The sequence below is a fragment of the Eptatretus burgeri genome, chromosome 3, assembly GCF_056783735.1.
Source record: "Eptatretus burgeri isolate ZD-2024b chromosome 3, Ebu_testis_v1, whole genome shotgun sequence".
Lineage (NCBI taxonomy): Eukaryota > Metazoa > Chordata > Myxini > Myxiniformes > Myxinidae > Eptatretus > Eptatretus burgeri.
In genome coordinates, this window is record NC_140963.1 from 116,913,034 (window position 1) to 116,930,290 (window position 17,257).

Genomic DNA, 17,257 nt, shown 5'->3' on the forward strand with positions numbered 1-17,257 from the left:
TACCGAAAACAATTCCACGACCCACACACCACCTTCAATTATGTATTTATTTCTCAAAAACAATTCCACGACCCACACACCACCTTGAATTATTTATCTATTTTCTGAAGACAATTCCACGATCCACACCCAACCTCCAATTATTTATTTATTTACCGAAAACGATTCCACAACCTACACACCACCTTCAATCATTTATTTATTTACCGAAAACGATTCCATGACCCACACACCACATTGAATTATTTATTTATTTACCGAAAACAATTCCATGATCCACACACCACCTTCAATTATTTATTTATTTACTGAAAACGATTCCACGACCCACACCACCTCCAATTATTTATTCATTGACTGAAAACAATTCCACGACCCACACACCACCTCCAATTATTTATTTATTTACCGAAAACGATTCCACGATCCACACACCACCTCCAATTATTTATTTATTTACCGAAAACAATTCCACGATCCACACACCACCTTCAATTATTTATTTAAAGTGGGAGTGGCGTAGGAAAGTGGGCGTGGCTTATGAAAAATATTGTGTGGCTCAGGAGGTGTGGTCAAACAAGAGCATTGAGAGAAGTTTATCGGGGTTTTCCGTGTGTGTGTGTGTGTGTGTGTGTGTGTGTGTGTGTGTGTGTGTGTGTGTGTGTGTGTGTGTGTGTGTATATGTGTCTGCAACGCGAGGCTCCACAGCACAAACCAGCAAACCGATTATTTTTCAAATGGTAGTCCTTCAAAAATAGTGTGTCTATTTACCGTCATTTTTTATGAGGAGTGCCAGTTGGCAAAATACGCAATAGGAAAAATCTTGCCAGGCAGAGGAACAATTGTATGTGAACCAATACGTCTTGGCAATGAATCTTCGTCGGTGGATCGGTCAGAATGAAAAGCATCGTATCCAGCGCTTCGATCCTCGCGAATCCCTCGTCGCCTACCGGCTTGTTATGTCATGTTTGTTTGTATCCATATTAAAGTTCTGTAGTACCAAACATGTGTTTATTTATATATATACATATATATATATATATATATATATATATATATATATATATATATATATAATATTACCTATTTGTTTATTTTCACCCTGTGCTCTGTCCACAGACAGTGCAGTCAGCATTAGACCATGCACGACGAGGTCGGACCTGCATCGTCATCGCGCACCGGCTCTCGACCATACAGAATGCTGATATCATCGCAGTCATCTCCCAGGGCATAGTGATTGAACAGGGCACACATAAACAACTCATGGCTCAACAGGGGGCTTACTACAGCCTTGTTACGACAGGAGCCCCGATCACCTAGTGTCCTCACCCACACAAAATAAAAATCTCGGTCATGGATCTCATTATGCCTTATGAAATTAATAACACATTGTCGAGGAATACTGCCTGCTACTTTTGTGTTGTGGTGATGGACTTCCTGTCCCACAACATCTAGCAGGTGATAAACAAAGATATAACTCGTTATTGTTGTTGTTCCTTGCAAATTCCCCAGCTCTGTGTTGATTCATCTCTGCAAAAATATCAAGACAGCTGGAATAGCATGATGTCCATGATATTTTACCCTGATATAAATTCACAACTTCTTTATGGCATATGCTTTGTATTGCCTCGTGGAGTGAGGATGGGCGGGGGAGAATCGTACTATTGATATTGAAAATAGTAGCAATCATGTTATGTGGGAAAAATAAAATTGGGGACATAGTAAGTTGTTTTTTGTTTTGTTTTTTTAAAGATTTTTTAAAAATGTGGTTAAATTGTAGATTACAAGGGCAAATTCATCATGATATTTTTACTTGGTTGCATCATTAATTATAACAATTGCTTGTGTTTTTGATATTTTACTGCAGTGAACTCTAAATCCAATATGGTGCCTGTATTTTACCAAGACACTGTTTTTTCGGTCTACACTTAAATACGGCTCCAATGTGATGTTTTTCGATAATATATTAAGAAATGCCTGTAAAACATTTACAAACTAGAGAGTTCATAGAACTCCTTACCCCATGCTGTCTTGAGAAACAAGGACATGGCAGGTTCTACTAGCGGCAAATTTGATTGGTCATGATGACGTAAAATGCCATAATATTGTTCCGGAGCCAGGCGTCGGTGACGAGCACGACCGCTAGATGGAGCCGTAGAGTCGACTCCGTCGATCACCCGGAAATCAGATCGTACCTCTTCGGAAAACTCCGAAAAGTACTGGTCCTTTATCGGACCGAAGTTCGCCAATAGATCGACCACGTGGGGTAGGGTCGATTGCCAATTTCAATTTACCTAAATACCCACGTGGTCCAAACTACCAGGGAAATTCACCCTCGACGATGCTCGTACGGAACGAGTCGCTAGCGTACTCAAACCGTGTGCGACCCGAGCGGATGGTCACCGAGCTTTCGTCGATCCAAATGTCCCTTTTACAGCAGCAACAGCCTGGATATTTCTCCAACACGCACCGTGTTAAACCAAGAAAAGAAAGACAAAAACGAACCGATACATTTAACACATGGGTATATTTATTAACAATAGGGAAATGAGGGGAGCATGTAAGGGCAGAGTTATCCGAATATTAATAAGCATGTATGTACAGCAAGGCACTTAACAATTCATTACTTAGCGGACTGGCGCCACAAACACACATACACACACACACACACACACACACACACACACACACACACACACACACACACACACACACACACACACACACACACACACACACACACCCCCAAAAGAATTGGACCAAAATGGTCTTTATTGAGGCCTCCAGTTTGGATGGAAAGGATGAGCTGAAGACCAGATTCTGCCTCGGACCTGTCCCCCTCATGTGGTCTTTGCGTTGAGTCGACCCAGGCCCCAGCAAGAGGGGAGCCGAACCCAGACACCGGCGAGCCGCGATCAGCCTCCTCAGCTCCGCTCGGCACTCATCCTGGTAGTCAAAACCTCTCCTCCGTATCCCTCCGGGAGACGGCGTGCACCCTTGCAGCTCCAGTGGTGGATGGTGTCTCTGAAGCCCAAGCTCTTGATCATTGGGAGGAGGAGGAGGAGGAAGAGGAGGAGGAGGAAGAGGAGGAGGAGGAAGAAGACGCTCTCTGCGAGGATTATCTGTTCCTTTTTATCCTCTCCGGTGCGCTCGCTCAGGCGTGATTCATTCTCGGGCACGGCTTGACCTTTTCCCTACTTAGCGCACGGCGAATGCCGGGAGCAGAGGGTTTTCGTCGTTGTTTTATTCGGAGCTGGAATGGTCTGCAGCTGTTGTCGTAGTTCATGTTGGTGGAAAAATGTAAAAGAAAAACCCTAACTGTCAAAATAACTCCACAGCGCATGAACATTTATTCACCCATTAGACTCGGGAAAGGGAGCTATCTGTCCACATTCACTTATCGAAATAGCTGGGCTATAGGACCTGTATGTTGAGTGCAGTAAACTTACAAATCCGTAACAATATTTTGTCCAAGTACTGCAAAACGGAAGTGTTTTGAAAGTGCTGAAGAGACTATTTGTGTTCGGCAGTGTTCTTCATACTTCATGCAGAAAAAAGCATACTTCTTCCACAGACTGGGCTTGTCAGAAGTGTGACGAGGGTTTTGTGCCACTTCAGACATCAATAGCCCCAGCTCCTGAAATTATGTTATGTGTCATTAGGTGCAACTGCCAGGCTGAATGTAGCACCATGAGATGCACATGCAAGAAGCACAACATTGAGTGCACTCCAGCTTGTGGAAACTGCAGGGGCTCTGGCTGCACAAACACTCCATGTGACAATGATGAGGATGATGACGACATTGTCGAGTTCCAACTTTAATACGCTTGATTTTTCTCAACATGTATAGTAAGTTTATAATGGATGTAGTTTCTGAGTTTAATGCGAATTTTCATTTTCATTTCGAAACCTTCGTCAGGCAGATGTGATTGCCCCGAGTGGAATTGTGAATTTTGTCATGTTTCAATGATTTACATAATTATATTGTATTGCCATAGACTTGATTTCATCTTGTGTCTTCAACATTTCTTATTTTTTTTGGTCCAGGAGCCAAAATCAGTATCGGGTAAAAAAAAAATTTTCGGGACAAAAAATTGACATTTTTGGACAAAAAAGCTATAATTTTTTTATTTTACCCTCAATAAATTTCATTTTTTTACAATTATTCTTGTATATCAATATACTGACCATAACTAGAAACAATTAGAATGCAGAAAAACATATATTTACATATTAAAATATCAATCTTTACAATTTTCTCATTTTCCCCGAAGCCGGGTGGCAGCCAAATTGGATTTCCATGATTTCAGGACTTTCCCCCCGGAGGATCCCTTAGGACTTTTTTTCTGTCACTGAGGACATATCCAGGAATCAAAATCTGTTGAGTTTGCTTTTGTTGCAATTTGTGGGAGGTCATCCGACATTTTGACTCTACTATATAGGCGATTTCCATGAGCGGCGATATTATGACGTCAACTTTTTTTCGTGGAAGAATTTCTAAAATCGGAGATGATTACTGCCTGCGCGTGGGCTTTCTGCATATACATGGCAAGTTTCACGAAGATCCGATGAAAATTCTGGGTTGTGAAACAAACAAGCTCGAATGAGCTAAGATCCTCATCCTCTTAATGATGACTTCATAAAACGAATATGACGTCATTGTGATGTATCAGGTTTGCGATAAATTAGGTCTGTGCTAATGCCTGGCTTGATTCCCGCAAACAAAATTCAAACAGCTTGCCTAGTTTTGGAGATAATGGTGTAGGCAATTTCCATTAGTGGCGATATTATGACGTTAACTTTTTTCTCGGAAGAATTTCCAAAATCGGAGATGGTTACTGCTTGCGCGTGGGCTTTCTGCATATACATGGCAAGTTTCACGAAGATCCGATGAAAACTCTGGGTTGTGAAACAAAAAATGTCAAAAAATACGAATGACGTCATAAAAATTGATATGACGTCATAGTTGTGAGGACTCTTTCACCCGGCCGAGTACGATGACAGAGTCGAATGAGGATTCTCGAATAATACAGTTTATTTCAGAAGATAGTACAACGCATGCGGAATGAGGCGCAACGACCCCTTCAGTCAGGAGAGCCTCCGGACCACATTAAAGTTCACACTACAAGCTCACACTTATATATCTTCTATCCCTAGGTGGAGTTTAAAGGGGAACTGGGTGTGGACTAAGAAATTAAGAAATAAAGAAATAAATGTGCCAGTGGGCTCCTTTCCCCCTCCCTCGGGGCCTTAGAGGAAGTTGAATTGGTCAAACCCCAGATCTTGCAACACAGAAACTTTCCTCAGGCAATTCAAACCCTCCTACATTAAGCTGCTAATCATTCCTGACACATGTTGATAAAACTCTTGCTGTTCCCAGAACTGGAATCTGTGGGATGTAGGGTGTCAGCAGATAAAGCAAAAACAGTTACACCCAAGGACATGCAGCCTGCTAGCTAAACAAAGACAGGAAGAGCACTGAAGGCTTGTTTGAAACACATTTCCAAGCACTTTAAGGGACTAGCTTGAATTCCAATAACCAGCTAATATGCAATTAGTAAATGTTCTGCTATGGACCAAATATGACCATTGATACCACTTCATACTACCTCTCACATTCCCTCCTTGGTCATATTTGACCATACCCGAGACTCACCAACCGAGTGGACCCCATTTGGTTCCTGTAGCGGCCACCCCTCGGCCCCCATGCCTGCCCAACGGGATTTGCGAATGCCGTGGACAGCCATCAACATTTACCAAATCAGAAGTCCCTGACTGCCGGTGTTGCAGGTTAGCATCTGTCACCTCTTTATCCTGCCTACTGCCACATGTCTCCTATTAAGCTGTCTTATACGAATTTTATGTTAAGTCCACACAATATTAAATGCAATAATGATTTTACAGAAGTATTAACTGCAACACTATCGTTTAGGCAATTCTACATAAGCAAGTAGCAGTGGGAATACTCAAGGCACGGGTGTAAGCACGTCCAACGCAGGAGTCGCATCTTGCGCTGGAAGGCAAAAGCAACATGCACTCTCTCCTGGGTTAATCATCTGTTCTTATAAGGAGGAACGGTTGAAGACCTAGGTCCAGGTTTATGAAGTCCATTTGTGATCCCATAGGGAGTCCCTGAGTCCCCCCCCCCGCCCCCATCACGGGCCGGACCGTCTTCCTCCGAGAGTTTGCTGTTAATTATTATAATGGACTGGGTGAGGGGTGAGGCTGCGCAACATTTCTTTAGGCAAATGGTAAGAAGGAATTTGATCAGAAATACTCCAAAAATGATCACCACGATGATTAGAAGCGCTGACCCTATTAGGCGTAGTAACCAACCTCCCCAACCCTGGAATATGGATTTCCACCATGCGTAACCCTCCTCACGTTCCACTCGCTCGCTAGTGAGAGCTTCTACCACCTTTTTAATTTGGGTCACCGCACGGCGGTTGGTTATGTCAGTAGGATCCGGAATCCAGACGCAACATTCTCCTTCAATCATCCCGCATACCCCTCCTTGTTCCGCCAGAAGCATGTCTAAAGCTACTTTATTCTGCATTACCATGGCGCGCATGGATACTAACATGCCTGATAATTCCTTGTAATAAGCCATAGATACATTACCTAAATATTCCAAAGCTTGTGAAAGTTGATCTATCCTAACGCTATTCATAATCGTGCCGGCATGCAGAATGAAAAGGCCAATGGCCTTCTCCCACCACCTTCACTTAACAATTCCTAGGTGCGTTGATACACCGGCCCATCCCTTTGGGTCCACAGTTTCGGACGCGCTGCGTCGGTACCATGGTTGTGGGGAGATGTGGTGAAAAGTGGTCTTAATCCTGCTATCTGGAAATACTGAGGCCAAATAACAACTCCCTGCCCACCCTTTTGGTAAATAGGGGTAAGCTTTATCCCCGCAGACTAGGTGGATGCCTTTTGGCGGGATCATCCCTTTGTCGTGATGTAAGTTAACCCCCTTTCCCGTGAAACATACTGATCCTATGGTGTTTTCTACCCATGGAGGAGACGGATCTGGTTTGTATTGGCACCTGGATCTTTGGGTGCAAAAACCCGTCTTGTGTGGTTGCCGTCTGCTATAGCTGTCAGGCCACCCACCGGGTTGCTGAGATGTTCAAAGAAGGTCAATGGTAATACTGTTAAGTGGAGGCCAATCAAAGACCTCCCGTAGGAGGTTCCATACATTCACTACGATTCTGGATGTTGGCTATCTTGGTAGCTAAAGCCACAAAAGTGTTATGCGGTTTCACCAGTGCAAGTTTCATAGGTGATTCCTTGATGAGCACCACAAAATACATTGCGCCTATTACAGGGGAGTTCCTATTTTTCAATAAGATTTGGCAACTATACATCAAAAAGGTTCTGTTAGGGGCCCGTGGGATTCGGCAAATTAAAGATGCGTGTTGACCCCATGTGTATCCTGGTTGTTCGAAGTTCCCCTGCTGGTTTTTACTTTGTGTTTTTACCTGCCAAGCTACGTCTGCCTCCTCTAATAATTCTGAAGTCCCCTCGATAGGTTTTGTCATAGAATAAGACCATTTAATCGATCTTATTTCCTCGTTCCGTTCCATCAGATCATAAGTTCCGTTAGCTTGGACATAGGGTAGTTCTATGAGCTGTTGTGGTTGGATGGGAACCACCCTTCCTCACGAAATGAGCATTGAAAAGGGATCATTGTGTTCCTTTGAAAATACCTTTACATTATCCAGCTCTTGGTTATGCATTTTTCCCCAAGGCTACGTATGCACCCGCTGTGGTTCTCTCTCCAGCCGCTTCTCTCCTGTCTCATTGCCGAGGTGTCGCTAGTTCACCTTTGATTCTTCCTTTTCCCGGGAGGTGTGTACGGCTTCCTTGGCTGTAGAGGGGTGTATGGTTTCTTTGGCTGTGGGTTGTTTGTTCGTTGCCTAGTGACAGCCCCCAACCACAAAGGAGTAGTGTCAGTGTCAGGAGACGCATGTTGGATCGTCAAAGGTTCCGCTGCTGGTTCCGGCGTTCCGAAGTCTCTGTTGTCTATGCCTTCCGGTTCCACATTTGGCAGGGCGTCCGGCTCCTCCTGCGGTTTACCTCCCGGTACTATCTCACCCTGTCTTGCTGGGCCGGCTCCCCCCTGGTTCGGTGGCGGTGGAGGGTATCTCTGTGGAGGTATTACGTCTTCCACCTCGTCGTCTTCTTCGCTGTCCCGGTAAAACACTGAATCGGGCACTGCCGGAACCTCTGTTGGGGTTATCTCCTCCGGTTCCCTAGTTTTGTCTGCCTCCTCGGGCACCCTTTTACAGTGTGAGTGGTGTACCCATGCACTCATACTTCCCACTTTGACGGCGGAAGGCGTGGTCAAGAGTACAGTGTAAGGTCCCATCCACTTGGGTTGCAGGGCGTTTTTCTGCAGGAACTCTTTCACCCAAACCCGATCAGGGGGTTGAAAATCATGCAAAGAATCTCCAGCAGGTATCGATAGCACTTCTTGCACCTGTGAGTGAAAAGTTCTAATTGTCGCAGTTAGCACTTTACAATAATTCATCATTCCGTCAGTCATGCATGACAAATCCCAATTCCCCATATCCGGGGGAGCCGAGGCCGGTAACTGCATAGGGCGTCCTGTTATTATTTCGTGGGGCGAGAGCCCCCTTGTGGCATTATTTGTTGCTCGCATTCTCATGAGCGCTATGGGCAGTGCGTCTGGCCAGGGCAATGACTGGCCCTCACAGAGTTTGGCGAGCATCTGCTTTAGAGTTTGGTTCTCCCTTTCTACTGCCCCTGCCGACTGAGGGTGGTACGGGCAGTGTAGTTTCTGTTTAATGGCCAAGCCCTCGGCTACCTTCATCATTACTTTTGCCATGAAAGACCCTCGTTGGTCCGATGACAATCGTGTTGGAATCCCAAATCGCGGAATTACTTCCTGTAAAAGCAGTCTGGCCACTGTATCGGCTTCCTGGTTGGTGGTGGCGAAAGCCTCCACCTATTTTGAGAACATATCTACGATTACCAACACATATTGGTGGTGTTTGTATGCCGGCATTTTTACAAAATCCATCTGTAGGTGTTGAAACGGTCCAGACGGCGGTGGGTGTGCTCCTCGTTTCTTGGCGGCATGCTTCCTATTATGTTTACCACAGGTCGCGCAATTGCTAACCACCTCTGCCGCTGCTGTCGTCACACCCGGAGCATTCCAGGTTTGGCAAATAATTTCCGTCACTCCTTTTGCCCCCATATGGCCCTGCACATGTGCAGTTAAGACTAGCCACGGTAGCAATTTCCGAGGTACAAACGGTCTGCTCTGTTCATCCACCCATACTCCATGTGTGTTCTGCTTTGCACCATCCTTCACCCTCCATGATTCCTGCTCTTCCATAGTTGCGGAGGCTTGCAAGTCTTTGAGTTGTTCCTGTGTTTGAGGACCGTCTACCATTTGCTCCACATAAATTTCGGCTGATGGTTGCGGATTCGCCTCTTCCTCATTGAGCACTGCTTTTGCTGCCAAATCTGCTCTATTATTGCGTTTTGAAACATCGTCTTTCTCTTCTGTGTGAGCTTTGCATTTGATCACTGCAATCTGCTGCGGCTCTTGTGCCGCTCGTATTAGTCGTTTGATCAAGTCCCCATGTCTGATAACCTTCCCGGAGGACGTCTTAAAGCCCCGCAAGGCCCAAATGGTGGCGGAGTCATGTAAGATGCCCCAGGCATATCTGGAATCTGTGTATATGTTCAATGTTTTTTGGTGCCCATTTCGCATCCGCATGTTAGCGCTTTCAGCTCGGCTTGTGCTGAAAATCCCTTTGGCAGCAATTCCTTCCTCATGGTGGTGTTTGCAGTACATACTGCAAAGCTAGCGATCGTTTCTCCCCATCGGTTCTTTCTTGCTGCTCCGTCTACGAACAGTTCGAACTCTGCATTCTCGATCTGGGCCTCCTGCAGGTCGCGCCTGGCCTTCGTCTCTTCCACCAGCACTCGTTCACACACGTGGGCCTCTCCCTCATCGCCCGTTGGCATCAGGGAGGCTGGATTCAATGGCAAACATCGTTCGATCATGATATTAGTTGCCTGCAAAAGCACCAGATCATGTTGAACCACCCGTGCCGCCGATATATGTTGTGTCTTGTTTTGCCATATCAGCGCCGCCAAATCATGCGGAACTTTTACGGTCAGCGGGGAACCCAAAACTAAGGTCGCTATTGTGGCTACTGCGTATTGTGTTGCTGCCACCGCCCACAGGCACCCGTGATAGGCGGCAGCGACCGGATCCAAATGACTACTGTAGTACGCAATCTGCTTGTTTTTCCCTCCGTGTTCTTGCGTCAACACTGCCTGGGCGAACCCTCCTCTTTCATGGACGAATAAGTTGAAGTGAAGATCATAATTCGGTAACCCCAATGCCGGCGCTGAGGAACCCCAATACCGGCCTGCTTCAGTGTCTCGAAATCTTTGTCCGCATTATCCGTCCAAGAGATCTTATCCCCTTCTGCCTCTTTTACCATGTCGTACAGCGATTGCGCCCGAACCGCATCATCAGATATCCACTGCCGACAGTACCCCGTCATCCCGAGGAACCGCCGTAGTTGTTGCAACGTAGTTGGTCTTGGGTGTTCTAAGATTGTTTCCACCCATTCAGCTCCTAAACTTATCTGTCCTTGTTCCAGTACGTGTCCCAAATACGTTACCCTTGGCTGTGAGAACTGCAATTTCTCTTTGCTGACTTTGTGGCCCTTTTGGGCGAGAGCTATTAACAGCGCTACCGTGTCCGTTTCGCATTTCTTCGGGTTGTCCGAGCATACTAGTAGATCGTCTACGTATTGAATCATCACCGATCCTTCCGGGAGCTCTATGTCCTCCAAATCTTCCTTCAAAGCCTGCGAGAAAAGCGTCGGACTCTCGCAGAATCCCTGTGGCAGCACAGTCCAGGTGTATTGTTGCGCATCGTAGTGAAAGGCAAACAAATGCTGCGACTCCTTCGCTAGCGGTATGCTAAAAAATGCCGAGCACAAATCTACCACTGAGGAGTGCATCGCTGTGGACGGCACCCCAGAGAGTACCGTAACAGCGTGTGGCACCACGGGGAAGGACGCTCTCACGCACTTATTCACCGCCCGTAGATCTTGTACAAACCTCCATTGATTTCCCCCGGGCTTCTTTGCCGGCAGGTAAGGTGTGTTGCATTGGCTTTTAGTAAGTATTGTCACCCCTTGGTCACGCAATGATGCTAGCACCGGAGCGATCCCCTCCTTCACTTCCCTGCGCAACAGGTATTGAGCCACTCGAGGCAGGGGTATCCCCTCCTTTACCTGGATGGATATGGGCGTTGCGGCCAGCACTCTGCCAACATCATTTGGGTGTTGTGTCCACAGCTCGACGGGCACTTCCTGTAATCTTTCCTCCATCCCAGTTTCTCTGCTGGCCTGGCGGCGGGGCCTTTCGCTGTTCATCTCATACCTTTCTAGCATACATGTCAGAATTTGATCAGGCAAGCATACCTTCCATCCATCTCCCTGCCTGATGGCCTGTAAAGTGTTCTGGGTTTCGCTACCCCTTTCTTGTGGTTCCGGGGCGCATCTCAATCTGGTCACCATTTTCCCTAACTCCCCTGCACTATGTTCTTTACTGACCGCCATCGAGACGTGTGGTGTAAGTCCTTCTCTGTGTTTCATTAATTCACGCTCGCTGGTGGATAGTTTCACCTTTACCGCCGCTCCTTCCTTTCCGATCCATAAGTTGGTTGTCATCAGAGTCCGTGTGGCGGTGTAATCTCCATGCACCTTGTCCGAGTATTCAAAATCCTGCCCTGTTTCATCGTAATAGACAGTGCAGTGCAGAGTCAATTCCACTCCTTCCAGTTCGATGTCGTTGCTAAGCAACCATTCCTCTACCTCCCTCAATCCTTTCGCACTTTCCCGATCCTTACTCAGTTTATCTCTTCCCTCCTGTGACACAATCCGCAACCAATAAACTACTGGTCCGAGTTCAGTCGTCATGGGGGTCATTACCTCGTCATGTGATCCTAGCGGGGCATCTATGAAAACCCCGTCTTCCTTACACGTTACGGTGCACCCCATTTTGCACAACAAATGTCTTCCTAACAAATTCACCGGAGCGTGTTTAGCTACCAAAAATGCATGTTCCCCCTTCAGGGGACCCACTTCAATTCGTAATTTATCCGAAATCGGGATATCTTCTCTCCGTCCCGAAACCCCCACCACACTCACCGAATCGCCTGAGAGCGGCAGGTTCTTTATCTCTCCTCGTTTTAGTGTCGACCGTGTGGCTCCTGTGTCTACCAGGAATGTTACCTGTTTCCCCTCCACGTTCAACGTTGTGGTCAACTCTCTCACGTTCCGCGTCTCTCTTTTCGGAGCCACCACGGTGTCCTCATGTCACTAATTTTTCTCTACTACTTCCCCTCCCCTCACATTTTCTCCAGGGCGTGCAGTTGGTCTCTCCCGCTGTTGCGGCGGCCGCGAGCCCCAGCCTCGTTGTCTTGGCGAGGCTCTGCAATCTCTGCTTCAGTGGCCGAGCTTACTGCAGTTAAAACATTCTCCCTGTCTTTGCGGCTCGTTACCTCGGTTCCAAGGCCTCCGCTGGCCCTGGCCGGTTTCATACCGGGGTTCCCAATCTGGGTTATCCCGGCGAGGTCTTTCTTCTCTTTCGTCGTATTTATGGCCCTTTAGTTCGAGGTTTCTCATAACTAAGGCTCGTTCAGTTTTCTTGCCTCTCTGGTCTTCTTCTTTCAGAGTCTGCCAGGCCTGCCTTGCGCTAGTGTATACATCAGCCACCGGGGCTGTTATCCACACTGGAAGGGTCGCTTTTACCTCTTTTCTTACGTCGTCACACAGTCCATCCACGAACATGGTGTTCAGGAAGTGGACGGGCATGTCTTCCATGTTGGCAAATCCTGAGTGTAGTTCGATCTGTTCATACAGTCGTGCTTTGTACGCACAATGTGGTTCCTTTATATTATATCATGCGTAACCTCCTGTATTGTCTGCCAATCCATTACCCTTGGGGCCATCTCCGTTGCTAATTGGTTCATCAGGGTTTGTACGCTGTCCCTATACGCCGTCTGTCATGCTCTTTGGTCCTGTGGGAGATCGTGTTGATTTAAAGTGTGATCCTGCTCATTTTCTACTTTAACTCCCCAGGCTGCCGAATGCGTGCTCCAGATCGAGCTGGACAACACCGCGGTGAATATAAACCCTATGTCTGTCCTGGTTGCCCCCTGCATCTTTATCTGATCGTGTAATATTTTGATCGCCTTTCTCGGGTTCATCTGTAAGCATTCTTCCACGCTTGCTTTTACTCCCCCAATGTCTTGGGGGGTCCACGATCTCCAGACCCAATCTCCATTTGCCGCTTCTATCATGAGGAACTGTTGAATGTCAGCCCCTCCTATTGCTCCTTTCTCTTCTAAGGCGGGGTAAATTCCTTTTCTCATCCCAGGTCGTGTGGCCGTTTCTTCGTCTGCGTCGTCATTGGTTTCCGCTATCTGCGCTAGCGCTCGTTTCAATTTCTCCTGTCTTACTTCATCTTGTGTTTTCGGTTGGTTCAAGGTTCCTTCTAGACCTACTCGCTTACGTTCTGTCTCAACTTGGGACTTCGTTAGCCATGCTGCTAACGCTCTCTCGTGTTTTTCGCTTTGTTTTGGGCATCCTGCTTTGCCCTCTGCCAACACAGTACTCACTGTATTCAATATCTTTGGATCTAGGGATCCGGTCAGCGGGAAAGGATCCTTTCTTCCCACTGTCCATTTCACCCAGTCCTGTACTCTCTTTACTCTATCGATTCCATATTTATCACCGATAACTTTCAGTGTTGTTCCTCTTGGTAACGTTTTATCCTTTGAGGAGTTATTTCCCATTTTTACGTTCTTAACTTATCACCAGCCTTATAACTTTAAATCGTCTCTCCTTTTACTTCGGGATCGTAATCCCCTACTAATCAACTGCCTTATAGCCTTCTCTCTTATTGAGGGACTCTAGCCCTCCCACTTTATGGTACAGGATTCTAACCTGTTTCCCCTTTATTTCATGCGGATATTCCTTATCCTCTTACCCTTACTGGTCACACAACAATACAGCCTATAGCCCCTTGTGCTCCCTCAGACAAACCCCATTCGAATCTCCTCGTATGTTTTACCGTTATCAGTTTTTGATCCGAGCAGACCCTGAAGCTGGGTCTGGCGGGCCGCTGCTCACCGAGTGTACGGTGGTCACCTAACTGGGGCTCCCTGTTTTAGGTGCCCGACGTGCGATTGTCACGTACATTTTAACTGATCCCTCGTGATCGCTGTACACCAAGTGCAGTCCCTCCGGTCCACACCGCCAGTCAGTCAAATACCATCCTCATCACCAACTGTGAAGACCTTTCAATCCCGGCCAAGAATTGAGGTGAGTCCAAGAGGAGTTCTCGAATATACGGTTTATTCAGAAAGAACACACGCATGCGGAATGTGGCGCAACGATTCGACCAACAGCGGTCAGCCTCCGAACCACACTAAAAGTTCATACTACAAGACTCTCATATATATATATATATATAATCTAATAAAAGGAGAACTGGGTGTGGACTAAGAAATAAATGTGCCAGTGGGCTCTTTTTTCCCCCCTCCCTCGGGGCCCTAGGATAAGTTGAATCGGTCAAACCCCATCTTGCAACACAGCAACTTTCCCCAGGCAATTCTTCCCCCTCCTACACTAAGCTGCTAATCATCACTGACACATGTTGATAACAGAAGCAAAGCCCTCGTAGTTCCCAAAACTGGAATGCTTGTGGGCTGACCACAAACAAATGAAACAGTTCATCCAAGGAGATGCTGTGGGTTTGCTTCTGAAAGAGGTACAAAGGGTAAAGGAACTACGAAGGCTTGTTAAAATACATGTCGGTGTAGCAAAAAGATAGGTTCGAATCCTGACAACTAGCTTATATGCAGTTACTGACTAAGGAGCAAATGTTCAACTATGGATCAAATGTGGCCATTAATACCACTTCTCACATCGATCAACGTTGTTTTGATTCCACCGATTGTTCTACCTGTCCACAGACGCAGATCGATACGAGCCTTCACCAGCAAGACTAGTTCTTCATTATCAACATATTTTTTGTCCACTTATCCAAATGCTTTTTTTTCGTTTGTTTTCCCTGTGAACCAATTGAGTGTGGTAGAAAGGTATAAAAGGCAGACCAGTTCCCAAATTCGAAAGGGCTGACCCATTCCCAAAGTCGAAAAAAGGCAGACCAGTTCCCAAAGTCGAAAAAAGGCAGACCAGTTCCCAAAGTCGAAATGGCAGACCAGTTCCCAAAGTCGAAAGGGCAGACCTGTTCCCAAAGTCGAAAAAAGGCAGACCAGTTCCCCAAGTCGAAAAAAAGCAGACCAGTTCCCAAAGTCGAAATGGCAGACCTGTTCCCAAAGTAGAAAGGGCTGACCTGTTCCCAAAGTAGAAAGGGCAGACCAGTTCCCAAAGTAGAAACGGCTGACCTGTTCCCACGTGCTGTAGCTGGTGCCTAAGATGAAAAGCCTGGGAGAAGTAATTTCAGCTCTTCTGAAAGAGAAGATTGAAATTCATTGACCAATAATAATATCTTCTTCTTCCTCTTTCGGCTTGCTCCCGTTAGGGGTCGCCACAGCGGATCAACGGTCTCCATTTCGCTCTATCCTCCACATCTTCCATTGTCACTCCAACCACCCGCATGTCCGCCCTCACCGTATCCATGAACCTCTTATTTGGCCTTCCTCTTCTCCTCCTGCCTGGTGGCTCCATCTTCAACATCCTTCTCCCGATATACTCCGCTTCCCTCCTGTGAACATGTCCAAACCATCTCAATCTCACTTTGTCTCCAAACCGTCCTACCTGCGCTGTCCCTCTAATATACTCATTCCTTATCCTATCCATCCTCGTCACTCCCAACGAGAATCGCAACATCTTTAACTCTGCCACCTCCAGCTCCACTTCCTGTCTTTTTGTTAGCGCCACCGCCTCCAAACCATACAACATAGCTGGTCTCACTACCGTCTTATATACTTTCCCCTTCACTCTTGCAGCTACCCTTGTCACAAATCACTCCTGCAACTCTTCTCCACCCACTCCATCCTGCCTGCACTCCCTTTTTCACTTCTCTCCCACACTCTCCGTTATTTTGGACAGTTGAACCCAAGTATTTTATCAACCTCCTTATAGCCTTCTCTCTTATTGAGGGATAATAATATGTTGGGGTTTATTATCCACACGTTTTTGAACAAGCTCAAATGAACTAAGATCCTCGTACTCTTAACGATGACGTCATAAAAATGAATATGACGTCATTGTGATGTACATCAGGTTTGCGATAAATTATCTGTTCTAATACTCGGCTTGATTCCCACAAACAAAATTCAAACAGCTTGCCTAGTTTTGGAGATAATGGTATAGGCGATTTCCATTAGCGGCGATATTATGACGTCAACTTTTTTTCTCGGAAGAATTTCCAAACTCGGAGATGGTTACTGCCTGCGCGTGGGCTTTCTGCATATACGTGGCAAGTTTCACGAAGATCCGATGAAAACTCTGGGTTGTGAAACAAAAAATATCAAAAAATAGGAATGACGTCATAAAAATTGATATGACGTCATAGTGATGTATCATATGCGCGGTAATTCATCTCTGCTAATGCCCTGTTCGATTCCCGCAAACAGAATTCAAAAAGCTTGCCAAGTTTCGGAGATAATTTTTTAGGCGATTTCCATTAGCGGAGATATTTTGACGTCATAACCTTTTTTTCTAGAAGGCATTTTCAAAATCAGAGATGGTTACTGTCTGTGCAGGGTATTTTTACATATATACGCCAAGTTTCAGGAAGTTTCGATGAAAACTGTAGGCTGTGAAACAAAAAAGTCCACAAGAACAACAATGTGAGTAAGACTTAGAGATCCTCCACGAGGATCTAAAAATTGGGGGGGATATTGTAATCAGTTCTGTCTGTCTGTCAATATCTCCATCCATCACGCTATCAACAGTTGGGCAGAAATTCATCAAAACTTGGTAGTTGTGATCACCACATGGCACAAAGGTGAAAGAGTAGTATCATTTTGGCTCCGCTCCCTAGAGCGGGGTCAAAAGGTCAAATACCAAAAATGCAATTACAGGCACATTTTCAAAACATTTTTAAAAGAAACTTTTAAATATGAAACCACCATTAGAGGATGCGTCAAATATGTAACTATTTTTTATGCAACAATTTTTATGAATTTTATTACAAATACGTCACAGTCTACCAGCAT

At 46.0% G+C, this 17,257-nt stretch overlaps 1 protein-coding gene across 7 annotated transcripts in view; it reads left to right on the forward strand.

Annotated features, from left to right (window-relative positions):
* ABCB11 (ATP binding cassette subfamily B member 11) overlaps window positions 1-4,151 on the forward strand; it is a 168,955-nt gene extending 164,804 nt beyond the window's left edge. For 6 of the 7 annotated variants that reach the window (XM_085875225.1, XM_085875230.1, XM_085875227.1 and 3 more), the window contains one exon: window positions 1,120-2,676. In XM_085875225.1, the coding sequence (XP_085731351.1) occupies window positions 1,120-1,320 (201 nt within the window). In that variant the 3' untranslated portion in view covers window positions 1,321-2,676. Of the gene's footprint in view, window positions 1-1,119; window positions 2,677-3,530 lie in introns of those variants that run through there. The other variant, XM_085875228.1, reaches the window with a different exon arrangement.
* The last annotated feature ends 13,106 nt before the right edge of the window (window positions 4,152-17,257 follow it).